At 39.3% G+C, this 27,136-nt stretch overlaps 1 protein-coding gene across 5 annotated transcripts in view; it reads left to right on the top strand.

The window, feature by feature from the left end:
• The window catches only part of ANO6 (anoctamin 6), a 227,349-nt gene that overhangs the window by 146,145 nt on the left and 54,068 nt on the right, over nucleotides 1–27,136 (top strand). For 4 of the 5 annotated variants that reach the window (XR_002825336.1, XM_023738840.1, XM_023738841.1 and 1 more), the window contains 6 exons: nucleotides 6,413–6,478; nucleotides 7,461–7,748; nucleotides 7,961–8,074; nucleotides 10,606–10,721; nucleotides 19,931–20,065; nucleotides 24,239–24,344. Coding sequence is in view for 4 of the 5 variants with exons in the window: in XM_023738840.1 (XP_023594608.1) it covers nucleotides 6,413–6,478; nucleotides 7,461–7,748; nucleotides 7,961–8,074; nucleotides 10,606–10,721; nucleotides 19,931–20,065; nucleotides 24,239–24,344 (825 nt within the window). In the remaining variant the exon portion in view is untranslated. Of the gene's footprint in view, nucleotides 1–2,083; nucleotides 2,174–6,412; nucleotides 6,479–7,460; nucleotides 7,749–7,960; nucleotides 8,075–10,605; nucleotides 10,722–19,930; nucleotides 20,066–24,238; nucleotides 24,345–27,136 lie in introns of all 5 variants that reach the window. The other variant, XM_023738843.1, reaches the window with a different exon arrangement.

The raw sequence follows: 27,136 nt of genomic DNA, 5'->3' as shown, positions 1-27,136 counted from the left end.
CAGAAATGGGGCCAAAGAGAGGATATATAAAGATGTGTTCAGATCCTTCAGAGAATGAAAAGGATATATGTCCGTTAGATATCAAAGGAAATAGTCCGAGGATCAGGATGGTTCAGTGCCAGGATAAAAGAGTCAATAATAAGGGAGAGGGCTGAGTGGCTCAACCTTAATGTGCATTTTATAGAGTTCCAATAAAATAGTGTTAGTGGTGTCCCATTAGAGGGATTAAGGGGTCATTGGATGCACGGTTATGCAGGTAGAGTGGGTTGGGGTTGTCTATTATGTTTAGATGGTCAGTGTTAAAAAGGAGAGGGGAGTCTCTAAGACCTGAAGGGTAGATAGGATTTTTTTTTTTTTTTAAACAATAAGGCAAGTTGAGCACGGTTGAAGGCACAGAAAGAAGATAATTGATAATGGCTAACATTTCTACAGAGCTTATTATATGCCAAGCATCATCTGAGCAGTTTATACTCGTGATCACATTTAGTCCTTAAAACAATTCCAGATGTAACCACTTCTTTTCCCAGTTTTTTTTCTTTTTAATTTCATTGTACTTTAGGTGAAAGTTTACAGCTCAAGTTAATTTCTCCTTCAAAAATTTATAGACATTATTTTGTGACATTGGTTGCAATCCCAGCAACGTGATAGCATGCTCCCCTTTTCACCCTGGGTTCCCTGTGTCCATTCGTCTGGTTCCTGGCCTTTCCTGCTTTCTCATCTTGCTTTTGGGCAGGAGTTGGTCATTTGGTCTCATATATTTGATTGAAGTAAGAAGCATGTTCCCCACATATGTTATTGTTTGTTTTATAGGCCTCGTGTCTAATCTTTGTCTGAAAAGTGAGCTTCGGGAGTGGTTTCAGTTCTGGGTTAGCAGAGTGTTTCGGGGCCATAGTCTCGGGGTTCCGCCAGTTTCTGTCAGACCAGTAAGTCTGGTATTTTTTCATGAATTTGAATTTTGTTCTTCATTTTTCTCCCGCTTTGTCCAGGACTCTGTTGTGATCCCTGTCAGAGCGGTCAGTGGTGATAGCCGAGCACCATCTAGTTCTTCTGGGCTCAGGATGGTGGAGGCTGTGGTTCATGTGGTCCTTTAGTCCTTTGGGCTAATATTTTCCTTGTGTCTTTGGTTTTCATCATTCTCCTTTGCTCCAGACAGGATGGGACCAATAGATGTATATTAGATGGTCACTTGCAAGCTTTTAAGAGCCCAGACACTGTTCACCAAAGTGGAATTTAGAACATTCTCTTTATGAACTATGCTATGTCAGTTGACCTAGATGTCCCCTGAGACTATTATCCCAATTTTGAGATGAAGCCACTAATGCTTATAGAGTTTAAGTAATTTGCTCAGTGTCCCAGAGGTAGTAAATGGCAGAAATGGGATTTGAATTTTGACTCTCTGAATCTAACTACTATGCTCAGGAGTAAGAGGAAAACCAATACTGTAAGAGGTAAAGGGGCTATTCGATAGAACAGAAATCCTTGGGTCCCATGAAGGTGATGAGGAGTTGTAGCCTCAATTTAGAAATCCCATAAAGAAGGAACCATGTCTAACTTGTACAATTCAGCATGTTACAATCATGGTTGATACAGTTGATTCAATGAAGAGAGGAGTAGTTTGTGTTTGGTTATGTTTGATGACAGAACTGCCTTCCTGTGGGGCTGGTTCATTCTGAACTCCCTGGACCTTACCCTTTTTGTCATCTATAATTCAGACTCTGAAGTGTCTGGGAGTCACTTCATGCTCTGGATGCCCCTGAACTATCTGGTACTAACACACTGCAGAATAAAACTACATTTCTCCTTCTCTGTCATTTCCTGTAATACCTATAAGTAAAAGCTTATGGAACATTTTTGGAGCTCAGCAAAGGGATGCCCAGTTGCTACGCTGCAGTAATTTACACTCCTTCAGTCTGTTCGCACGAAAAAGGCAGCCATTGATCTACCATCTACTCATTTTATTTGTTCATCAGGTGTTGATCATGTGCTTACTATGTTTTAAGTGCTAAAGATATCAAGTTTAAAAGACAGGCGTGGCGGTAACAGAGGAGAAGGCAGAATCATGGAAGAATTTCATTTTCTTAAGGATGAGAAACATCTGAGGTGTTTGTTGGCTGAGGAATAAGAGCATTGAAGAGACAAAGAGAAGGTATTGCTGAAACAAACATGAAAAGAGGTATGAAAAGGGTGAAATATTGTGACACCAAATAGCCCAGCTATTGATAGGTAGAAAGAAAGCAACCTGCAGGAGTTCACAGTGAGTGGCAACCATTTTCTCTATGGAGAATGCTGGTCTGGGAGTTGGGTATCCAGCTTGAGGATCACCTTGGAAGTTTGGAACAGCTTCCTGGTAGTTAGGGGCCAGGAAGGAGATGGCTGTGCATGATGGTGGGTCTGACTGTGATGGGACTCTAATAGGGATGGGAGCCATGAATTTGTACTAAAGCCAATTAACATAGTTTTGTTATTTTTTCCTACTAGCACTCAAGCCTTAAAATACCCACAAACCGCAGGAAAAGCTCCTCTTTTGAGTGCTCTCCCTACTTTTTCTAACTAAGAAGGACATTTATCTATAGAAGTGAAAATCTTGGGCCTGAGCCTTTGCATCTTAGGTGTGAAATTTATTCCTAACTTGAGAGAATACAGAAGGAACAGTCATGGATCCTGCTTATGACCTGCTCGCTAGTGAGGCAACCTGGGTCCCTTCCCTCTGGTGCATCCTCAGTGTGAGTCATCTCCCCGATGGGGAGGAAGTCAAAGTATTCAATCTACTGAGAAATCCCACTCCCTCCACAGCTGCAGTGACTTTAGGTTTAGGCTAACAAATTTTTCCTGTTCGTGGCTACTCTCTACCAGTCAGGATTCTTGCTTGCAAGTAATAGGAATGAGCTCTAATTTAAGCAGAAAGGAGTTTATCAAAAGGATGTTAGGAAGCTCACAGATTCTCCTGAAGGGTTGAACAGACAGGCCTAAAGATAGGCCACAAGCAGCGCCCCAAATCCCACTGCAGAACCAGTCTGGAGAGAGCACGGTATGGTTGCTGCCCTGGATACAGAGATACTACTGGCACCACTGACCAGCAGTGGTCACCAAAAGCTCCTGCCGTAACCTCTGCCTCTGCTATCTCTGGAACTGGCATAGCTCTCTCAGCCACCCCAGAATGGATTCTGCTTGGCCTGGCTTCTGCACATGGCTAGTTTCCAATTCAGAGTCCAGAGTGAGTGGTTTGATTGACAAGACCTGGCTTATGTGCCGAGCTTTACGGGAGACTAGGGAGGGGAGTGTCTACATTTTTATCTGCTGTAGTGGAAATGGGCTCTTGTAGGAGTTCAGATGTTGGGCAGCTGTAATGAATGGCAGATGTCCATTACAAGTGTCAGTGAAACACATGAATAAATGTTCCACCCCTTCTGTATTAGAAGAAAGTGCTAGGTCGCTGGATGCTGAATTTCTCCATAGTTTCTTTATGGCAAGGAGCCGTGGTGCCACAGTGGTGAAGCACTCGGCTGTGAACCGAAAGGTTGGTGGTTGGAACCCACCAGCCACTCCCCGGGAGAAAGATGTAGCAGTCTGATTCCGTGAAGATTTACAGCCTTGGAAACCCCATGGGGCAGTTGTACGCCATCCTGTAGAGTTGCTGTGAGTCAGAATCAACTTGACAGCAACGGGTTGGTTTGTTTGTTTTCCATAGCAGACTATTTAATTTTTTTCTTTGAATCTTAAGCATTTTGCAAGATGCTCGGAAAATAGTGGGCTTTCAGGAAATGTTTGTAGAATGAGTTAATAAGTGCTTGTTGAGTTTATTCTTTCAACAAACAAGTACTGGGCGTGTGCTCTGTGCCAAACACTATCTTGAACACTGTTTGCAGGATCAAAAATACTTTTTCTTAATAGTCAAGAAAGAAGCAATCAAGGACTGGGCTACCAGGCAAGAATCAAAAGATGAGGATTAGGATCTAGAGTGGAGAAATACTGCTTAGACAAGAAGCAGAGTAACTAGGTCCTTCCTGAGTTGACACTGGGAACTTGGCAGGCCAGGGGTACAAAGGGTGGAAAAACTTAACTAGTATCACAGAGATGGCAGGGAGTCCCTGGGTGGCACAAATGGTTAAGCTCTCGGCTGTTAACTGAAAGGTTTGAGGTTTGAGTACACTCAGAGGTGCCTCAGAAGCAAGGCCTGGTAATCTTCCAAACAATCAGCCACTGAAAACCTTATGGCACACAGTTCTGCCCTGACACACGTGGGGTCACCATGAGTCAGTGTCGACCGGATGGCAACAGGTTAGAAATGGTGGGGATGGAGGGGGGGTGGACAGTCACTGGGAGCAGAGTGGAAAGGCTGCACTTTAAGCTGTCCTTGCTCTCATCTGGCTCCGGCATTTCTAGGCAAGTTGCTTATTCATTTTTAAGAAAGTTGTAACACTTACTGGTTTTTCTCTAAGTTACTCTATTGTATGCTTAATTTGTAGCAAGCAATTAAATGTGTTATATTTGTCAAGCTCTTAGAACAGCTTCTGGCATGCTGTAAGTACTAGATAGCCATTTATTAAATAAATAGAAATAAAGCAATGTTTTGTTTCTGATACTTCCACAAAACATAAAAAATAAAAACGAGAACTCAAATTTAACCAGTCAGATACCAGGTGTAAGTGATGACCAGGGATGGGCGAAAGGAGGGAGTCATTGCTTAAGGGACATTGAGCGTCTGTTACAGGTGATGGAAAAATTGGAAACAGATAATGGTGATAGTTGAACATGATGAACATAATTAATGTCACTGAGTTGTACATGTGAAGAATGTTGAAATGGCAAATATTTGTTAAATATATATTTGCCACAATTAAAAAAGAAAAGTACTAGGTGTATTTTTACACCTTTTGATCTTGGCCTTCTTCATACAGCACCATTTACTTGACATTTATTAGGTGCTTTCCATGTCCTGGCTGTAGCACAAGCAGCACGGCCCTTCCCCTGCCTCTTCATGTTGGCCGATGTTCCCTGGGGAAAGCCGTCTGACTGCTAGGTTCTGTGCATTACCCAGGCCTGGACTCAGTCATTCCACTCTTTCTTGTTAACTCTTTGATGTTTTCTGAAGGTTAGAAGAATTTTTTTTTCCATTCAGCTTTTTCAGTTGTCGTTAGTGGTGGGTTCGTCCATTTTACCTTCTGTAATTACTAGAAATGAGAATCCTAGTCTATGTAGTGCATGTAGTTTAACTCATAGAATCCTCATGAGAACCTAAAAAGGTAAGTAATGAGATTTTCTCAATTCCACAGATGAGGAAAATGCAGCTCAGAGAGTTTAAGTTCCTTGCCAAGGGTCATAGAGTTGATTGATAATGGAACCTGAATGTGAACCCAGGCAGTCTGGTTTCAGAGCTCGTGTTTTTAATTAACCCCTATGTCCACCCATTTTCTTTCATCATCAAAAGGCCTCTTTTAAAAGGTCAAACAGGTATTTACCTAAATATGCTTCCCTTACAAGTTAGGGCACAGCTTGACAAAAGCCTAGCCAGAAAGAATTTAATATCAATAAGTATATTCTGGAGACCCTGGGTGGTGCAAATGGTTAACACACTCAGCTGCTAACCAAAAGGCTGAAGGTTAAAGTCCACCCAGAGATGTCTCAGAAGAAAGGCCGGGTGATCTACTTCCAAAACATCAGTCATTGAAAACCTTACGGAGCATAATTCTCTCTGACGCACGTAGGGTCGCCATGAGTCAGAGTGGACTTGATGGCAACTGGGTTTTTTTAGTATAGTCTACATATTTTTAAATGGCTGTATAATATGCCAATGTACATGCCCAGTTACTGTAGATTTAGATATGTATATTTCCATGAACGTGTCAGTCTTTGAGGGAGAAAAATTTGATTGAATTTTGCCAAAATTATCTGTGTTGTTTCATTGAATTTGGTCAGAGCATGCAGAGATGAAATATATGCATCCAGTAGTTGTACTACTTGAAAGTCTAGAATGGAAATAAAAATTTTAAATATGGATTGTTAGTTTTAAGCTTTGATTAACTCTGGAAAGTGGCATCAGTGAATGGGACTCAAAAAGCTCCATTTGTGTGCAAAACATCTTATGAGCCAAAAATTCCCTGGGATTGTGCCAAGGCAGAGACTTTTGTGCACCTAAAATGGCTGAAAACCCATTGGGACAACCAAGGTCCTTCCAGAGTGCTAAAGGAATCCAAGTATATTCCACAGTATTCCATCCGAGAAACCAAATTCCCAAGAGGCACCAATAGCGAAAGCAGCGTCATTGCTCCTGTTCCATTTTGAACAGATGCGTCTCCTTGTCAGATCCAAACTGGTTTGGTTTTATTATTTTTTCCTAGACAAAGAAAGCTCTGGTCTGTTCTGCCTTTGGTAAGACTAGAGGCCTAACATATATTTCAATTTCTTTTGACAGAGAAAAAGACAAGCATATGAATCTAATCTCATCTGTGATGGCCTGCAGCTAGAAGCAACTAGATCCGTGAGTACTGGCCCCTTTGAACCCTTGGCTGACCATTGTGCTTTGGAACCTACATGCCACTTGGAATGCTGGATGGCATTTAAAACATGCAACCTGGCTACACCTTAGTCCTGACACTGCGAGAGGAATGTAGAAAATCTGCATTATAGATTGTATATTTACTTCTGATTGAAGCCAGTAGATCTTTCTTAATAGCCAAAGAATGTAATAATAAATGTGTGTCTAAATGATTATACTTTCTTCTCTTACGAACCTTTTTAACTTTTATCTTTGTATTATACAAGTAATACAGTTACGTTAAAAAATCAGAAAATGTAAGAATAGTGAAAATAAAAATCCATCTGTATCTTAATTCTCTAGAAATAACCTATACGCCTTTTAAACTTTTTTTCCTCAAATGTACATATTTTTCCCTTTCAAAAAGTGGAATTATTATTTCAGTTTTATGATTTGTTTTTTTACTTGACTGCGTGATAAATATATTTTTCTATCAATAAATGTCATTCTTTGATATCCTTTCTGTGACCACATAACATGCTATTGAAGACATATAATAAATTAAGTAGTCCTTTTCTAGGTTTATGAAATTAAAAAAAATTTTATTACAATAAACAGCAGTGCATGGAATATTCTAGTGTTTTTATTTTTAGTCACTAATTTGGATGTAGTGCAGAGCAATTAACAAGTTTGGTTTTCTTCAATTAAAATATTAGTAATTTTATAAAAGAACTGTGATAAGGATTTGAATTTCTTTTTCAGTAACTGAAACCATGAAATTCAGTAACTCAAACCATGAAATTATCTGTAAGATAAAAATTTATGATGGTTTGCAAATCTATTTTTATTATGTTTTCACTTTTACTTGTGTGTGTATATTTTTCCTTTTTTATCTGTCAGCAACGTAAGAAAAATCTATGTGTTTTAAACTGAAGTGAAAATAGTTGGCTTGGTTTTCTGGTCTGTTTCTGTTCTTCCAATATAGGTTTTGGATGATAAACTTGTATTTGTGAAAGTACATGCACCTTGGGAGGTGTTATGTACGTATGCTGAGATAATGCACATCAAATTGCCTCTGAAACCCAATGATCTGAAAACCCGGTTGTCAGCCTTCGATAGTTTCAACTGGTTTACCAAATTCCTCCAAGTGGATGAAACTCTCATCAAGCCGGAACAAGAGTTTTTCACTGCCCCATTTGAGAAGGACCGGATGAATGATTTTTATATTCATGATAGAGATGCCTTCTTCAATCCAGCCACCAGAAGCCGCATTGTAAGTCTAAACCCAAATTAGTTGCTGTCTTGGGATGATTTGGAACCTCTGTTGAATAATTAGTAGTTTTGTTTGGTCGGTTTATTTTTGTTTTTAAAAGCTGCCAAAAATTAAAAAATAAATATGCCTACAGGTTACTGTTAAAATAGTAAACCGTGAATGGTTATAGTTACACTGTATAAACCACATCCTGTATTTTGGAATCTTTTTAGGTTTACTTCATCCTCTGTCGGGTCAAGTATCAAGTAACAGGCAACATTAGCAAGTTTGGGATTAAGAAGCTTGTAAGCTCTGGCATCTACAAGGCAGCTTTCCCTCTCCATGATGTAAGTCAGATGGCAAAAAGGAAGTAAAATGCCAAGTGTATATTCTGGTATTGACAGTAGTGAAGAGCTAACCTCCTTGACCTTAAGTTTCCTTCCTGCTAAAATAAAGATGATAATACTGCACGATTACAAGCTCCTGTAGGTCAGGAACCATATTATTTTGTCCACTGCTGAATCCCAGACATAGAGAAGGTGCTCAGTTTATGTGAGTGAATGAATGAATGAATAGCATCTCTCGCACACCTAATGCATGAAGCAGTATAGGTAGTATTTAAGAGCATGGATTCTGGCACTGGAGTGCCTGCTCCTCCAGTGTCTAGCTAGATGACCTTGCAAAAGTATTTAGTGTCTCTGTTCCTCAGTTTTCTCATCAATAAAATGGGTATAATAATGGTACTTAACTCATAGAGTTGTTATGAGGATAAATTAATCCATGTAAAGAGTTAGAACCATTCCTCGCATGTAATAAGTACTATGTAAGTGTTAAGTAGAGGGCCAATGAAAGTGCAGGAAACCCTCAATGAGATGGATTGATATAATGGCCGCATCGATAGACTCAATCATACCAGTGATCCTAAAGACGGCACAGGACTGGGCAATATTTCGTTCTTTCACACATAAGGTTACCATGAGTCGGAGCCAACTCAACCGCAGCAACAACAGCGCAGAGTATTAGCTGATTTCATAATTACTGACATGTTATTATCAACTAAAAAAGTATTAGTTCTTTGTATGCAAAATACATGTTAGACCTTCTCATTTATCATTTTCTTAACATAGACTTTTTCCTCCTGAAATACAGTTTTCAAACTAATGTGGAATATCTCAGGGTTTTTTTTAAAGACACCTGTCAGCATTCTTGTCACAATGGACAGACAGCAAATTCTTGACATTTTTTAAGGGCTACATTCTGAGATTTTAATAAGTTCTCAAATTCAAGAGTACTTCTCCAGCTGATAACATCTCCCATGAAATGAAATTTTAAAAATGTGACCACCTCAGACCCTTAATGATTCCAGAAATGCAGGAACATTATATCCAAAGCAATTTGAAGAAATTCTATCACAGAAATAAATTAAATGCTCTATTATATTGTATTCTTACTTTGTTACATTCACTATCAATTTTACCAGAACCTATAAGACCAAAGAAACAAAAACTGAGATTGATAATTACTACTGCATAGTACATGTGTTTGTGGATGAAGACAATATTTAAATGTACTATGTAAGATAATATAAAATTAGGACAGAAGCAGAATAATTCTGGTTAAAGTAGCTCAGCAAGCTCCTTCAGGAAACAGCTTCTTGATACACATGGATAAGTAGAGAACCAGGAAGCTGGGTAGGGAAGCAGATGCTCAGCTTGCTGGCTGTAAGACCCAGTGTAGCATCCAGCCTGACAGTCTATGTGTTTTAAATTTGTGCTCCAGCAAAATTACTAATTACAGCATGACATAAACTTTGGGGACACTTGTATATAGTTGTCATGAATATTAATCTGAGATGCCATTGTTCTGTAGTATTTAGTTGGTTCTGCCTATGCACAAGCCTTTTCCACTAAAGCTCTCTTGTAATTCCAGTGGTCCCCTATCTGGGCTAGGGAATGAGCCTGTGTAGTATTTGGAGGGAGATGGGTGGAGCTCAGGGCCCATTCTAAGGATTGTTGTTGTTGTTTGGTGCCATTGTGTCAATTTTAGACTCATAACGACCCCATGTGACAGAGTAAAACTGCCCCCATAGGATTCCTAGGCTGTAATCTTTATGGGAGCAGATCACTAGGTCTTTCTCCCACAGAGCAGCTGGTGGGTTTGAACCACCAAACTTTTGGTTAGCAGCCAAGTGCTTAACCGTGGTACCACCAGGGCTCCTTATTCTAAGGCTTGGCTGGGTGGTAAGCTGGTTGTAGTACAGGAAGAAGGCAAAATTAATCGACAGGGGAAAAGAGTGACTGAATTTAAGCAGAGGCAGGAGGTTTCAATTGTTTGTTTCTTGAATAAGCTAAATGTATAACATGATGTTGAGCTTCTCTGTTTATTTTCTATATGTTGTCACAAAATAACTGCTGAATTGGGCGACAGGGAGGCGTGGGTTTAGAAATGACCCTGCCACTAACCAGCCAAAGCCCTGGTTCCCCCAGGTGTCCAAGAAAGGGACTGGACTCTCAGGTATTCCTCCATCATGATGATTTTGTTGCTTAGGCATTCCAGTGTTTCATTGTTTAGGACTGTCCTACTTGTTGCAGGGGATTAAGCATCCCTTAGGCACCCACCAGATCCCTGCAGTGCTCCCCAGGATTGTAACAGCCAACCACTCCTCACCCTACATTTGCAAGTGGCCTCAACGGGCGTAGTAGTACCTCTCATTCAGAATCACTAAATCAGTTGGTATTTTTACCCAGTGAGGGCCCCTTATTCACAAATGACTATGAAGTATTAGTACCAAAGAGTACCAAATAAAACACAGGTTTAATAAACAGATTTGTGAAAACATGATTATTTTGATGCTTACCTGTTTCTTTCTGCTTTTCAGTGCCAATTCAACCACCAGTCAGAGGATCCCAGCTGCCCTAATGAACGATACCTTTTGTACAGGGAATGGGCTCATCCTCGAAGCTTGTACAAAAAGCAGCCCTTGGACCTTATCAGGTGAGTTGTTGTAGAGAGCACTCCAGTGGCAAGCTGGAGAAAGCATCCTCACATGTTCATGCTTGGTGAGCTACTGGAGATTCTGACCCCTCAGTGTCAGCCTATAGAGTCGAGTGCCCAAAAGGTCCAGAGACTCCACAGCTTTGGGCAGGCAGTACTGAGCTGTAAGCACCTCCCTGCCTGTCCTCCAGATGTAGGGAAGCTTCAGAGCCCTTATTTCTCAGAAATAGTGGCTCAGAATGTGGCCCTAAGAGGCTGTCCCCAAGAACATGGTACCACTTCAGGAAATGTGGTCTCCAAGCCTTTCCAGGAAGCTTCTGAAAGATCAAGAAAAAACAGAGAAAGAGAATCCGTTGAGTCCCTGCCTGGATGCTGGCACTTTGTATTTTAAAGTTAATCTGTTAGTCTTGTTATTTTTATTTGTATAATACAGTTTTATAAGAAGGATATAACCTTTGGTTATATTCCTAATTTTAAGAGATTTTTTATATTCCTTTTATAGTAGAGTTGGTTAGCACTAAAACAGTAATATCTTAATTATCAATGAGTTATTGGGTAAAATAAACTTCCTGTTATACATAGTTTATATCTTTGAGCATATAGTTTTCTACTGCAAACATTTTAACAAGTGTAACTTCCTGGAAAGAATTTATTCTCATATAAAGGTTACATGTTGACAGACCTTAGAACTATTATAATTAATCTATTAAGATTGTAGGAAAGCACTTGTCATGTTTAATAGTTTTAAATAGAAACTCAACTTTGTAGTGACAAGATACGGAATAAATGTAGATTATGTATACGTAGATTATGTATGTATGTAATAAATTATTCATGAATTCTACATTTGCAGATTTGCCTACTCTAATAACCCCCAAATCAGTAATCAGTACTCCTCGCACCATAAAATGATACTTGTGAAGAGAGTGCTTCTTAGCTCAAGTAGACACATGAGACTAAATGGGCAGCTCCTGTCCAGAGGCCAGATGAGAAGGCAGAGAGGATCAGGAGCTGGTTGAATGGACACGGGAAATCCAGGGTGGAAAGGAGGAGTGTGCTGTCACAGTATAGGGAGAGCAACAAGGGTCACATAACAATGTATGTATAAATTTTTGTATGAGAGACTAACTTGAATTGTAAACTTTCACTTAAAGCACAACAACTTAAAAAAAAAAAAAACTCACACTTTTGTGGTCATTGTAGACATGCACATGCGCTGAGGGGCGAAAGATCTGAGTCACCTGACGGACATGTTCCCAGCTGAGGTTGAGCAGGCGATGCCCTCCCTTCTTGTTGCTTTTCTCGTACTATAAACGTGTCGTTTTTGAAGTCTACTTAGTGCTACGCTTTTCCCATTTCTGTGCTTTTTTGTTTGTGATTTCTCTGTTTAAAATGGCCTCCAAGCATAGTGCAGATGTACTCTCTAGTGTTCCGAAGTGCAAAAAGGCTGTGATGTGCTTTACGGAAAAAATGTGTGGACAAGTTTCATTCAGGCACGAGTTATAGTGCTTCTGGCCATGATTTCAGTGTTAATGAATCAACAACATATACTAAGTAAGGTGTCTTTAAACAGAAACACATATAAAGCAAGCTTATATATTGATCAGTTGATGAAAATGTTGTGATCAGAGGCTCGCAGGAACCTAACCCAGCACTTCTAGGAGTGATGGTTCAGCATCCACTAGTTCAGTGTTCACAGCCACTTCATAGAACATGACTACCAGAAATAATGAGAATCAACTGTACATAAATTTTCACTGTTTTCCTTGTCTGTCTAATAAGATATGACTAGCTCAGAGTTTGTCTCCTCAAAGCACTGATGTCAGTCACTCTCCAGGAGCTTATGTTGTTTGAACAAGGCTGGTACTGAGCACTAGAGAGAATATGAGACCAAAAACAAACAAAACAAATATAAAAATAAGCATGCAAACAAATGATCGCTTCTGATCAAAATGAAGAAAACAACAGAGTGATGGGATGGGGGAGGAGGGTAAGTCAAGAACTTTACCATTAAGGAGGTGACAGAAGAGCTGAGACCTGAATAGTGAAAACAAAAAAAACAAAAACAAAAACAAAAAACCCATTGCCATCGAGTTGATTCCGATTCACAGTGACCCCATAGGACAGAATAGAACTGCCCTATAGGATTTTTAAGAAGCTACTGATGGATTCAAACTGCTGACCTTTTGGTTAGCAGCCAAGCTCTTAACCACTGTACCACCAGGGCTCCTGAATAGTTTTGAGGATTTGGGAGAAGTCATTCCAGGAATAGGGCAGCTTATGCAATGGCCGCAAGGCACAAATACATTTGGCAAGTCTGAGGAACTATCCAAGGCCAGTACTAATGAGAAAGAATTGTAAGACAAGAAGTTAGAGAGGTAGCAGGAGCCTGGTAAGGAGTTTATTTTTTATCTTAAGTGCAAGGAGAAGTGTCTTAGTTACCTAATGCTGCTGTAACAAAAAATACTACAAGTGGGTGACTTTAAATAACAGAAATCTATTTTCTCACGGTTCTGGAAGCTAGAAGTCCAAATCAAGGTCTTGGCCCTGTTGATTCCTTCTGTGGGCCTCTCTTCTAGTTTCTGGTGTCTGCGGGTGTCTTGGAGTTCCTTTGCTTGTAGGCATGTTCTAATATGGCACCCGTCTTCCCCTTCTGTGTGTCTCTCTGTCTATTCTGCTCTTTTTATAAGGTCCCGCTCAGAATTGATTAGGCTTAAGACCCACCTATTTTGGTAATGACCTCATTAACATAATAAAAGAAAACGCCTATTTCCAAACTGGGTCATATTCACAGGTACACTGGTTAGGACTTCTGTGTTTCTTTGTGGGGGCACAATTCAATCTATAACAAGAAGCAATTGTAATATTTTAGTACATTAACAATTTTATCTCATTCACATTTTACAAAGGTAATGTGGAGAATGGAATTGCAGGGTTGTACAGGAAGCAGGGAGACCAGGTAGGAGGTTATTTGAGTGGTGCAGGTGAGAGATTGTGGGAGCAAATGATTTGGGATGCTTTTTAGAAGGAGATGTGATAGGACTTTTCTTGGATTGGAATTGGAGGGTGAGAAGAATTGGAAAATCAAGTTATCATCAAGTCTGTCCCAGTACCCCATGCAAGTGCCCACTTACTTAGTAAAACCTCTTGACCCTAATAGTGAGAGTTTTTAAACACTTTAATACTTTTGCTTTGTTTTACATTTTATTATGGGAAATTTCAAACATATACAAAAGTAGAATAGTACAGTGAACCTGCACGGATCTATTGTTCAGCTCCAAAAATTATCAACTCATAGTCAGTCTTGTTTCATTTTTATCTCCACCTACTTCCCTTCCCCTTCACTGGATCATTTTGAAGCAAACCCCAAATAGCAGATTATATCATCTCATTAGTGTGTATTCCTAAATGACAAGATTTTCTTTAAACATAATCAGAATACCCTCTTAAAAATAATAATAATTGTTTAATATCAGATAATCAGTGTTCAGATTTCCCTGATTGTCTCCAAAAACATTGTTTAGTAGATTTTTTGGTGAAAATAAAGATCTAAACAAGGTCCAGATGTTGCAACTAATGTGTCTCTCAAATTTCTCTTAATAAGTTCCCCGTCTCTTTTTCGTTTTCCTTGCAGTTGTTTAAGAGTTTTCTCATTCTCTATTTTGCTGATTTCATTCTTTACTGTGTTGTTGAATATATTCATCTGTCCTGTGTATTCCCTTTAAATAAGTAATTTGATCCCCATCTAGGGACTTGATCTGATTCAGATTTGATTTTGTGACAAGAATACTTAATATGTGAAGTGATGTACTTCTTTATTTGTTTATTGTTGTAGTTTAAGTGGAAGTTTACAATTCAAGTTAGTCTCTCATATAAAAATTTATACATACACTGTTATGTGGCCCTAATTGCTCTCCCTATACTGTGACAGCACACTCCTCCTTTCTACCCTTGATATCCCGTGTCCATCCAACCATCTCCTAACCCTCTCTGCCTTCCCATGTCACCTCTGGACAGAAGCTGCCTGTTTCCTGTCACGTATCTACTTGAGCTAAGAAGCACACTCTTCACAAGTATCATTTTATGTCCCATAGTCCAGTCCAATCTTTGTCTGAAGAGTTGGCCTCGGGAGTTGTTTTAGTTCTGGGTTAACAGAGAGTCCGGGAGCCATGCTTTCCAGGGTTCCTTTAGTCTCAGTCAGACCATTAAGTCTGGTCTTTTTACTAGAATTTGAGTTCTGCACTCCACCTTTCTCCTGCTCCATCAGTGAAGTGCTGTACTTCTGTCAGGAGGCATATAGTAAAATACAGTAAAACCTGCATAAGCCAGAACCTGTGTAAGGCAGAAACCTGTAAGAGAAGGAAAATTCAAATATTTTCCACTAAAACGAGTGATAGAAAAATGATGAGACTGCACCCTATCAAAGGCAGAAAACTTGTGAGAAGACCTGGAGAAACAAGGTAGTCCCGTCGAGTTCCAGCTCTCACAGGTTTCACTATATTTGGTTCTCCGTCTGTTGTGGTGATAGCAGCCATTAATGATCATTGCTTGGGTTCATTATTTCATTAGGGATTTGCCAAATGATATTGTAAATCCCTTCTTCGTTTATTAGTTGGATTACTTTCATAAAGAGACACTTACATTAACTCTTTGAGAACCCTGTAGAAAAGATTTTCAAATAGAATGTTTATGCCTCTGTAAGTATTTGAGGTTAATGTTCACGTTAAATTTTCCTTTAATTGATGCCCTTTTATGATAAACCTATAATATCTGATGGCACAGTAATAGGTTTGATGGATTTTTAATAATTCTTTATGATTTTTGGTAAAGAAAGTAATCACCCACTATTTTAAGTGTATTTTGCTAATTGTTTCCTGTTCAGGGAATGCAAACTGGTTGCTGGTCCACATGTTTCTTCCCTTCATTGCTTCCCATTTGTGACCCCTGTTAAGCCTCTATCTGTGGTTGCTAGGGAGTGCCAGCAGAGAAAATGAGCTCTTTCCAAAAAGCAAGCCAAACAGAAAAGAGCAACTCGGAGGAAACAGACACTGCACAGGAAAAAAGGAAACTTTCCCCCAAAACCTCTCATTATTACCCACCGAGTCATAAAGGAAGATATTGTATCCATAAGACAAGGACAGGATTCTGTGTAAGAAAATGACCATTCTGAGACTGAGAAGCAGCTCTTGGAAATCAGAATTGTGATAGAACAGAAATATCTAATAGAAATGTTGGAAAATAAAACTGAAGAAATTGTTGAGAACCTAGAGCAAAAAGATAACTGATAGAAAATAAAAGAGGGAAAAGATAAGAAAAATTAGAAGATCATTCCAGGGGGTCCAATGAACATTATTTAATAGGAGTGCCAGAAACAAGAACAGAGGAAATGTAGAGAGGAAATCAGAGAAATACTTCAAGAGGATTTCTCAGAACTGAACAACATGAGTTTCCAGATGGAAGGAGTTTACTGAACGCCCAGCATAGAGGATGAAAAAAGATCCATCAAGTCACTACAGCATGAAATCTCAGAACGCTGGAGACAAAGAGAAAATCCTGTGAGCCTCCAGAGAGGAAAAACAGACTTCATGCAAAGGATTGAGACTCAGAATGATGTCAAACTTCTCAACAACACTGTAAGCTAAAAGAAAATAGAGAAGTAACTTGAAAGTTTGAGGAAAAGTGTCTTTTCAGCTAGAATTCTGTACATGGCCAAACTGTTAATGAGTGTGAGAATGGAATTTTCACAATGTAAGTGTGTGAGGTAATGGAGGAGGTGCTCTGCCAAGAGAGGAAGACATGAGATTTAGGAAACAGAGAGTCCAATACAAGAGTGAAGGCCAGGGGGATCCCAGGATGATAGCTCTGCAGCAGGGCTAGAGAGTTGTTGATCCAGATTGGGGGGGATCTGAAAGGATTTGTTGAAGGAGACCAAACTGGTAGAACACCTCATGGGTTTAAACATGCTGAGAGAATTACACAACTGTGGGAGATTCTGTGTTTCAATAAGCGTTAAGTACCCACGAAAACGAAGCAACGAATAAACAAGACAGTTATTAGCTGCAGGGTAAACAAAATATTGGTCAGGAAATGCAGAGTAATCATAGCAGATGACTCAGTTCAGCTGTGAATAGTGTTTACAGAATCAAAATAATGTAGAGCAGGCATATTGATCTCACCAAAATTATAAGGTAATTATGCTGAGAGGATAGAGGAATGGAGGTATGCGTGTGTAGGTGAGGCCAGGGGTTGAAGGAGAGCTTAATGCTTATCTTCCAGAGTAGAAAGTCAATAAATGATACCTAAAACTGAAAATTCAGTAAGCAGCACTGCAAGCATCTTATTTAGAAAGACAGAGGTGAATAATCAAAGGATCAGCTAAAATAGTTGAAAGTAGGTGCTTCTAGGAAATGGGGAGGTGGTTGAGGACTTCTCCTTTTTATAATCAGCCTGCTAGAACTATTTGACTCTTTAATAGATGTATACTAAAAACTTTGATTAAAAAGATCAGAACCAAATTTTTAAAAATTGATGTTAAGAATTAGAATGTTTTTGGCAGCTAAAGACAGTGATTAGAGAATATTGCATTTGAAGGATCCTCATTATTCCTAGCCCTTCAGCAAGAACTAGGTGATAGCTTTCAGTTTAAGATTCAAAATATCTTTCTGACCTTGTCACCTACCATATAATGGGGCTGCCTTAGGAAGTAATGAACTCTCTGTCACTGTAAATATTCAAGTAGAGACTATCTGACCAGCTCTCTAAATGTGGCAGGATCTTTTTACTATCCTGGAAGTTGGGCCGGGAGATGTCTAAGACACTTTACAATTTTAAATGTGACAGTTCAAGGATGGATAGTTGGTAAGATCGTATTACAGAAAGTATAACAACAAAGAGGCCAAGACATCTCAAACCCACTGCCCAGGCTTTTCTCTCTGAGGCACTGTTGTGAGCCCACTGTTTGCCTGCCATCCATGACCCAGACAGCAAAGCCACAATCATGTGAAAACGAACACGCTTTGTTTCCTATCTCCTGATGCCACACTTGTCCCAGCCCTTCCCCGTCAATGTGGCCTACACCCAGGCTGATGGACCTCTGGGGCTGGCGTTGCCCTGCAAGCTCTGGTCTAGCCCAGACTTGTTCCTGTCTGAAGCGTCTGAGGACTCTGAGTTGTCCTCAGAGTGAAGTCCCCACTGGGCCAAGTCCAAGAAGCCCTAGTGGTGCAGTGGTTAAGCGCTCAGCTGCTAACCAAAAGGTCAGTGGTTCAAACCCACCAGCTGCTCCATGGGAGAAGGATGTGACAGTCTGCTTCTGTAAAGATTCAGCCTTGAATAGCAAATCACTGTAACCTTGCTATGAGTCAGAATCAACTCAACGGCAGTGTGTTTTGTGTTTTTGGTTTAAGTTGAGTCCATGCTGGACATGTCCTGAAGTCTCATATACCAAAACCAAACCCATTGCCATCAAGTCGATTCCAACTCATAGCAACCCTGTAAGGACAGAGTAGAACTGCCCCATAGGGTTTCCAAGGCTGGTGGGTTCGAACCGCTGACCTTTCAGTTAGCAGCCGAGTGCTTTAACCACCAGAGCTCCTCGAGGTCTCATATAGGCCTCCCCGCACCGCCCCCCCCAACAAAAAAAAAAAAACAGTTGCCGTCAAGTCTGTTCCAAGTCATGATGACCCCATATTTGTCAGGGTAAAACTGTGCTCCATGGGGCTTTCAATGGTTGTGATTTTTCCAGAAGTAGATCGCCAGGCCTTTCTTCTGAGGTTTCTCGACTGGATTTGAACCACTGCTTTTTTGGTTAGTAGCCTGAGCACTTAACAGTTTGTGCCACCTGGAAACTCCATACAGGCCTCAGAACTAACTGAATCTCCCGGTGGTCTTATAGAGCAAGACTGAGGCAGAAGTGAGTTGGTCTAGAAAGTACCAGCAACAACAGCAGTCACCTAAAAAGCTGTTTTAGTCATCTAGTGCTGCTCTAGCAGAAATACCGCAAGTGGATGGTTTTAACAAAGAGAAGTTTATTCTCTCACAGTCTAGTAGGTTACAAGTCCAAATTCAGGGCGTCAGCTCCGGAGGAAGGCTTTCTCTGTCAGCTCTGGAGGAAGGTCCTTGTTATCAATCTTCCCTTGTTCTGGGAGCATCTCAGAGCAGGAACCTCAGGTCCAAAGGATGGGCTCTGCTTCCAGCACTGCTTTCTTGGTGGTATGAGGTCCCCATGTCTCTCTCTTTTCTATCTCAAAAGAGACTGGCCTAAGACACTACTAATCTTGTAGACCTCTTCAATATAACTGCCACTAATCCATCGCAACACGTCATAGTGACAGCATTCACAACACATAGGGAAATCACATCAGATGATAAAATGGTAGACAGTCACATAATACGGGAAATCATGACCCAGCTAGGTTGACAGATCTTTTCTGGGGACACAGTTCAATCCATGACACAAGCCCTTCATTGTTTACTCCCCATCCCTAAACCCTTCCTTTCTGTTTAATTATATTTGGTCTGCCTTTCAGGAGCCATTCTGGCATTGTTTATTGCCTAATCTCTCTTTTCCTAATCACACCTTTTTTGTCCCAAAGTACCCTTTGATTAGTTTTTAAAACTTAGGAATAATAGAGGGAGTACAGGGAGGTGGATTTCTTTAATCTTAGCCACCTGCCTTCTCTCATTCTCAACAATGACTTCTATAAATAATTTGGTTAGAAAGATGTTCCACTACTAACTAGTATTTTTATCGGTCATTTTCTTGCTATTATTTGTGATTTACATTACATCTTCCCTCCAAGGAAGTTCCCTAGATAAATAAAAGTGAGTGTGAGCTGCTGTGTATGTTCATTTCTTTCATGCATGTTAAGAATAGTCATTTGGGGAACATGTAAAATCTTGCTAGTCTTCACAAAGAATGATGGGGAAACTCTGTCTGCTCTATATTCAGCATTTTTCCCTCCCTTGGCCCTGTACTGATTTACTTTGCTTCAACAGGCTAACCAATGGTCAGTACTTCTATATGTAATCTACTTTTTGTTTAATCAGTAGAATTCATAGTTTGCTATGAGAATGAGTATGTTTTAAGTGTGAATTGAGTCAGAGGTTTAAGCTTAAAGCCTCCTTTATTTAAAATCAGAAATTAATATTAGGATGAAGCTGCAGAGTGATTATTTGTGTCTTCTCTAAAAATAATTTCTGTCTTTCTTCAGGAAATATTACGGAGAGAAGATTGGAATCTATTTTGCTTGGCTGGGTTATTACACTCAGATGCTTCTCCTGGCAGCAGTTGTAGGAGTGGCTTGCTTTCTCTATGGATATTTCAATCAAGATAACTGTACATGGAGGTAACCTCTGCTTAATCCTTGATGCTATGCAAAGTTGATTAGCCTGAACATTATTTTCCAGGGTCTTAGACTGTTTTAGTAAAACAAGGCTAACCACAGAACGCTTACTGTGTCAGGTGATTTATCCCTTTTATTCTGAGTATAATAACTAGGAGAAATGGAAAAAATTTTTTTCTTAAAATAATCCAGCCCTGTCTCTGACAGGAATATGACTGTTGGGAAGCATTCCAATATTTTAAGACAATACTTTGTTTGAAAAAGAAAGGAGGACTAGAGGGAGAATTGTCCTTGAACTTCTGCCCTCACAGGAATGCTTCACTCAGCCCTACGGATGTGAGCCAAGAGCAGCTCTGATTTCTTCAGGGTTTCAGTGGCAAAACTGGAGTAGCTTTTTCTTCTGCTTTTAGAAATTTTTTTTTCACATATAAAGAAATGCATATTAAAATGCTCAAAAGTGGCCAACACCTGTTCGATTTTTTTATTTTTTTACCTTTGGTTTTAAAAATTAGCCCTTATGGTGTTAGGGATAACAATTAAGTGATAAAGAAGTAGGTAGCGCCGAATGTTGGAATTCAAACACCAGCTGCACTGTCCGAAGGGAAGTGCGTGGGTGCCAGAGCGCTCCAAAGTTCTCCGTCACTAGTCTGAACTGGGAGCCCTGGTGGCTCAGTGGTTAAGAGCTACAGCTGCTGAAGAATCAGCTAAAACAGTTGCAAATAGATGCTTCTGGGAAATGGGGTGGTGGTTGGGGACTTCTTTTTATAATCAGCCTTCTAGAACTATTTGACTCTTTAATAGATGTATACTTAAAACTTGGATTAAAAAAAATCAAAACCAAATTTTTAAAAATTGATGTTAAGAATTGGAATGTTTTTGGCAGCTAAAGACAGTGATTAGAGAATATTGCATTTGAAGGATCCTCATTATTCCTAGCCCTTCAGCAAGAACTAGGAGATAGCTTTCAGTTTAAGATTCAAAATATCTTTCAGCAATTCAAATCCACCAGCTGCTCTTTGGAAACGCTATGGGGCAGTTCTGCTCTGTCCTGTAGGGTCGTTAAGAGTCAGAACCGACTCGATGGCAATGGGAGTCTGAATTGAGGAACCCTGGTGGCATGATGATTAAGTGCTTGGCTGCTAACCAAAAGGTGGGTGGTTTGAACCAACTACGGGAAAAAGATGTGGCAGTCTGGTTCTGTAAAGATTACAGCCTTGGGAACCCTCTGGGGCAGTTTCTACTCTGTCCTGTAGAATCACTATGAGTCGGAATCAACTTGATGGCAACAGTTTTTTGTTTTTTTAAGTCTGAGTCGTGTTGTTCTTCCCCTGCTTCTGGTGGTCTCAGCCTCCAGAAGGGATGCAACACTAAACCAGGCATTTACTCTTGATCCATCTGGCCTCCTTCCAGGTGTGACAGCCAGATCAAATTTTCTGGGCACCAGATATGAGCTGATGACCAAATTTTTCAAGCTCTGAGCATATCAGCCTGCCTTCCAAGGCAGGGTGCTTACTTACACTGCAGCCCTGATGTAGCGGCATAATTATCCGTTGTATTTAACAAAAGACTCTGAGCATTTTGTACCCATTATGGCTTCTTAGCTAGAAAGCTGCAAATGGTCTTTGAAGTATTCTCTCCTCATCACTAAAAAAGAGTTTTGGGCCAAAAGCTGAATGTTAATACCTTTTGCCTTATTTGTCTTTGGCTTCTCCATCATTTTGTGTATTGTTTCATCCAAAAAATGCATTGCAAAAATACACTTTCTCAAACAAACATAATAAACACTTTCAAAGTGCAAAAGCTGTGTTTTTATGAGGTTCTTGAGTGGTTATTATTCCCATTGTAATTCATTTTATAAAATCACCATGAAAGCCACACCATGTATTTCCTCTAATTCCACACAGTTTAATTTATCTAAAACTAGATTAAAGTTTTGGGGACATATTCCCTGTGCTCAAAACTCTTTGGGCTTTAATTATTTAACTATTAAATATTTAAAAAATTTTTAAATACCAAAAATATTTGTTTTACATAGTTTCAGTTGATTTTTTTAGCTATCGAGTAGATATGTGAGAATAGAATATATACTTAAGGTGTAAGGAATAGTGATCTACCACCCAAAATGAGAAAAGGAACAAGCTTGCTGCTAACCAACAGGTTGGAGGTTTTACTCCACCCAGAGGCACCTCGGAAGAAAGGCCTGGTGATCTATTTCTGAAAAAATCAGCCATTGAAAACCCTATGGCGCACAGTTCTACTCTGACACACGTGGTGTCACCATACGTTGGAATCTAATCAAGGGCAACTGGTTTGGTTTGTTTTTTTTTTTTAATGGACATCTCCTTCCTTAATTTTTCCTTTTAAGTTTTTTTGTCATCCTCTTTTTAGCCCCTACTGGTATTACTGCTTCAACCACCTGCAATGTTAAGTAGTTCCTGTTGATTGTTTTCAACAGATGCCCTGGAGATAAGGCTGTTCATACAAAGTGAGCTCTGACACTGGTCAAATAATGATGAGTCCTGAAAATGGCGCTGCCAGACAGGTCAAGTCGTGATAATTCTCTAGAGATGGGGCTTTTTGAATAGCTCCAGATCCCTTCTGCCCCCTCCATTGGTTGCTTAGGCTGCTGTTTTTCACAGCTACCTTGGTTGCAAGACTGTTGGTTTTTAAGACTCCTGCGAAGCTGGGGTCCTGGGGATGGAAATAGGGCAAGTTACAATGCCACAAAGCTGATACTCATATAATGTTTTTCTGAAATAAACACTCCTCAGATTGCTGCAAGCCTTTGATTCATTTCCAGAGTTCTAAAAAGGTTGATTTTTGACAACTTTTGCCAGTGTTCTCATTGCTTTTATGGAGGAGTGAATTTTCAGAGATCCTTACTTGGCCATTCTGGAAGTGCTTCCCATGCCCATTTATTTTTACTGAGTTATTTGCAGTGCCTCCTAACTGCACAACCCCAGCCCATTGACATAGGGGCCTGTATGAATGGCTTCTCCTAGAATTGATTTGTATATGATATGATTATGAGCTCAGTTTCATGTTTTTTGCATATAGGTATTCCATTGTACCAGCCCCATCTATTGAAATGTTTATTCTCACCTTACTGATTTGTGGTGCCAGCTGTGTCATAAATCACTTTTTGTATATGCAGAGGTCTGCTTCTGAACTCTTTATTTTGCTCTGTTGGTCAGTTTTTCTTAACCTATCTTATGCCAGTAGAGCCTCGATCTTTAGGAATGTCTTGACAGTTCTTAGCCTTCTGCTCTTCCTTTGAATTTACAGCTCAAATGAAGAAGAACTGACATCTTTAAATATTGATTCTTCTAAATCAAGAATGTAGTATATGTATCCATTTATATGGGTCTTCTTTAATGTCTTTCAGGATGGTTTTGTAATTTTTTCCATATAAATCTTCCGCGTTTTGAATTAGATTTATTCCTTGTTGCTGTTGTTGGGTGCTGTTGAGTTGATTCTGCCTTATAACAACTACAAGTGACAGAGTAAAACTGTCCCATAGGATTTTCTTGGCTGTAATCTTTATGGAAGCAGATCACCAGGTCTTTCTCTCACAGGGTGGCTAGGTAGGTTTGATTAATAGCCAAGCACTTAACTGTTGCACCACCAGGGCTCCTTAGATTTATTCCTAATATTCTTTATATTTTTTAATGTATTGTAAATGGTACCTTTTTTGAAGAATTATTTTCTAATTATAGGGACACAATTCCACAACTCATTTTCACATACTGATTTTGTGTCCAGCAAAGTTACTCAACTCACTTATTAATTCTAAAAGTTATTGATAGATTCTATTGAGTTGTCTGTATAGACAGTCATGTCATCTGTTAGTAATAACAGTTTTCTTTCTTCCTTGCCAATCTTCATATTTTTGTTTTCCTTGATTTACTGTGCTGGCAAGGACTTCCAACTGAAAGGCAGTGGTGATAGCAGAACGCTTCTTGTTCCTGATATAAAAGAATTATTTTCAGCATTTTGCCATTAAGTATGATGTTTTCTATAGGTTTTATGTCGCAAGCCTTTATCAGGCTAGTGAAATTCCTTTTTATTCTTAGCTTTCTAGAGGTTTCATTTTGTTTGTTATCATAAATGTATATTGAATTTTATTATACTGCTAGCCTATTTATTTAATTTTTTGATTAATTTTTTTTTCTTTAGCAAAGAAGTGTGTAATCCTGATATAGGTGGCAACATCATAATGTGTCCTCAGTGTGATAGGCTTTGTCCATTTTGGAAACTCAATATTACTTGCGAGTCCTCAAAGGTAATTTTTTTGTTATTCCAAACATTTGCCTATAATGAAAGAATTTGAGTTTTTTCTTATTAATAATAATTTTATTGCAACATAGAAATTATATTGTACTGAGAAATTCAGAAAGATATTTTTCAACTAAGCTTCAAAACATTGTTGGGAGGTGTAGAATGCATGGTTTTCTTCCTCATTTACAAATAATAAACTGAGATTAAAAGCCTTATCTAAAGTTTCATGGTGGAAAAAAAAAGTTTCATGGTGAGTCAGTGTGGAAGGGTAGAATCATAACTATCTGAACATTTCAAGTAATCAAAGCAGAAATTTCAAACCCAGTTTATCTCATAAACATTTTTTAATAGGTTTACCATTATAAGTATTTTTCTTAATTCAAGTGAGTAGGAACCTGAAATTTGTGCTTGAGTTTTCCTCCTTTCAAGTGTGTTGAAATTGTGAAAGACCCTAAATGTTCACTTTGTCTCAGAATATTCTCACAGCATGTATCTGGGTCCCCTTATATGTAGATGGTCTTGAGCCCTATGAGTTCTTAAAATCCAGGAGCTAGGAGGCTGGAGGGAGTTTACTGAGTGACGAGCAGGTCAGAAACTCTAGACAGGAAGAAAGATAGTCTGCTTACTTCCAAGAGTTTTCCTGACAGCTCTGACAAACTATATCTCCCTTGTCGTATTCATCTCTTTGTCCCATTGTTCTGCCATGAAAGTTTAGAAAATTCTTATATGTACTCAGGATATTCTGATCCACTCCATGTAAGTCCAAGAGATTTTAACTGAATGTATTGCTAGGTAATAGTGCAACTTTATGATTTATAACGTGCTTGTACTTATATTATCACTTTTGACACACACAACAACCCTACAAGATAGGCAGAACAGGCATTATAGCCACTTTACAGATTAAAAGACTGAAGACCTTAGAGATTAACTGATTTGCTCAAGCTCACCCACCTAGAAACTGGCAAAGCCAGAAACTGACAGCGGAGCTGCATTTCTTGTTGTTACCGTGTTCCTGATGGAGCGTGATCTCTGTGAGGCTGATGGTGGCACCGCGCACTTCACTCTTAAATCCAACTCTATGTTGGAAAAATTGCTGCACCAGTTAGTTAAGAGGTTTGCAGGGTCCTGTCAACGTGGATTTCTAAATGTAATTTATAAATTAGATTTTATTGTTGTTAGGTGTCGTCAAGTTGATTTCGACCCTAACAGAATGAAACTGCCCCATAGGGTTTTCTAGGCTGTAATCTTTATAGGAGCACTCTGAGTCGGAATCGACTCGACAGCAAGGGTTTTGTTTTTTTTTTTTTTAATTTTTATGGGAGCAAATCGCCGCAGATCCTCTGGGTAGATTTGAACTGCCAACCTTTCAGTTAGCAGCTGAGCACTTAACCATATTACTCTCCCGAAACTAGAAAAAAATTCTAGACTATAAATATCTGTTACAGATCATACATAGTAAATGACTTGAAGATAGTAAGAAGGAAGCTGCCTTCCAAAAATGTTGACTCTTAAATTAAAGGTCTCTAGTTAGCACACAAGGAACCCAGGTGGCACAGTGGTTAAGCACTTGGTGCTAACCTAAAGGTCAGTGGTTCCAACTCCACCAGCTGCTCCATGGGAGAAAGATGTGGCAGTCTGTTTCCGTAAAGATTACAGCTTTGGAAACCCTGTGGGGCAGTTCTACTCTGACCTGTAGGGTTGCTATGAGTCAGAATCAACTCATGGCAACAGATAAACGGTTGGTTAGCATGCGCTCCAAGACACTGAATGTAAGGCAAATGCCAAGATAATACCAAGGCTAACTGTACTACACAAAAATACAAGTGAAAATTCCATTTTCCTTAAGAATTTCTCTCCCTCTCTACACCTCACCACCACCTCTTCTCTCTTTTCTTCTGTTCCCACCTACCCATCCATAAGCACATGATTTTCAAATATGTCCCTGTGAGCATTTTTTTTTTTTCATTGTTTTGGAAAAACTGAGTAAGTTTGATTCTGTTCCGGTTTCCTGAAGGATCCCTTGAGTGTTGTCAGAGTGGTTTATAAAGGGGATAGAACATACAAAAAAATATGAGTAAAATGAGGAAATGAAAAAAAAAAGTTAGAAAATGAGAAAAAGGCACTTTTTCCTGCTTTTCTGTTTGCTGGCTAGTTTAATCATTTCTTTCTTCTTTCATGCATACATTTATTTACATATTAATTTCTACTTCCTCCTTTGGAAAGAAGTGGAGTATTCCCTAATCAACATATATACTAAAAGGGTTAACAAAATAGAAATAGAACTATAAAATCAGGGCCAAGAAACAAGTGTACCAATAATAGGGATTAATATTGTTTTTGTGATGTAGGTTTTATAAGTGAGGTTCTTAGCATTCTGGCTGACAAGAATTTTTTTTTTAAGCATTTGAAATGTTTGCTTGCATCACCTGTAGATTCTTTTTCTTCCCAGCCCCTGTCTGCTTTGAATGTGATCTATCATAAAGTAGATACAAGATATAATTTATAGATTTTAGGAAGTATAAAATGCTCACTAATGAAAATTAGTAACTAATTGAAAGACTTTCCAGGAAGTTGTAGAGGGAGATAGGCTATTTGTATACTAGCAAACAGATGGACCTTATCAGAGCTAGTGAATAGACCATTCTTCACCCAGGCGTGTCATTTCTTTATTCATGATCATTGTACTCATTTTCATATTAGCAAAGGCACCTGTGCCCATTGGAGGCATTTGTCAGTGATGATAGAACCGCCATCACTGGGTTTGAGGAAACACCATTTGTATGAGTCCTCTCC

The sequence above is a fragment of the Trichechus manatus genome, unplaced genomic scaffold (genome assembly GCF_000243295.1).
Source record: "Trichechus manatus latirostris isolate Lorelei unplaced genomic scaffold, TriManLat1.0 scaffold00123, whole genome shotgun sequence".
Lineage (NCBI taxonomy): Eukaryota > Metazoa > Chordata > Mammalia > Sirenia > Trichechidae > Trichechus > Trichechus manatus.
The sequence above is the reverse complement of the archived record's forward strand: the minus strand, read 5'-3'. Positions and strand labels throughout refer to the sequence as shown.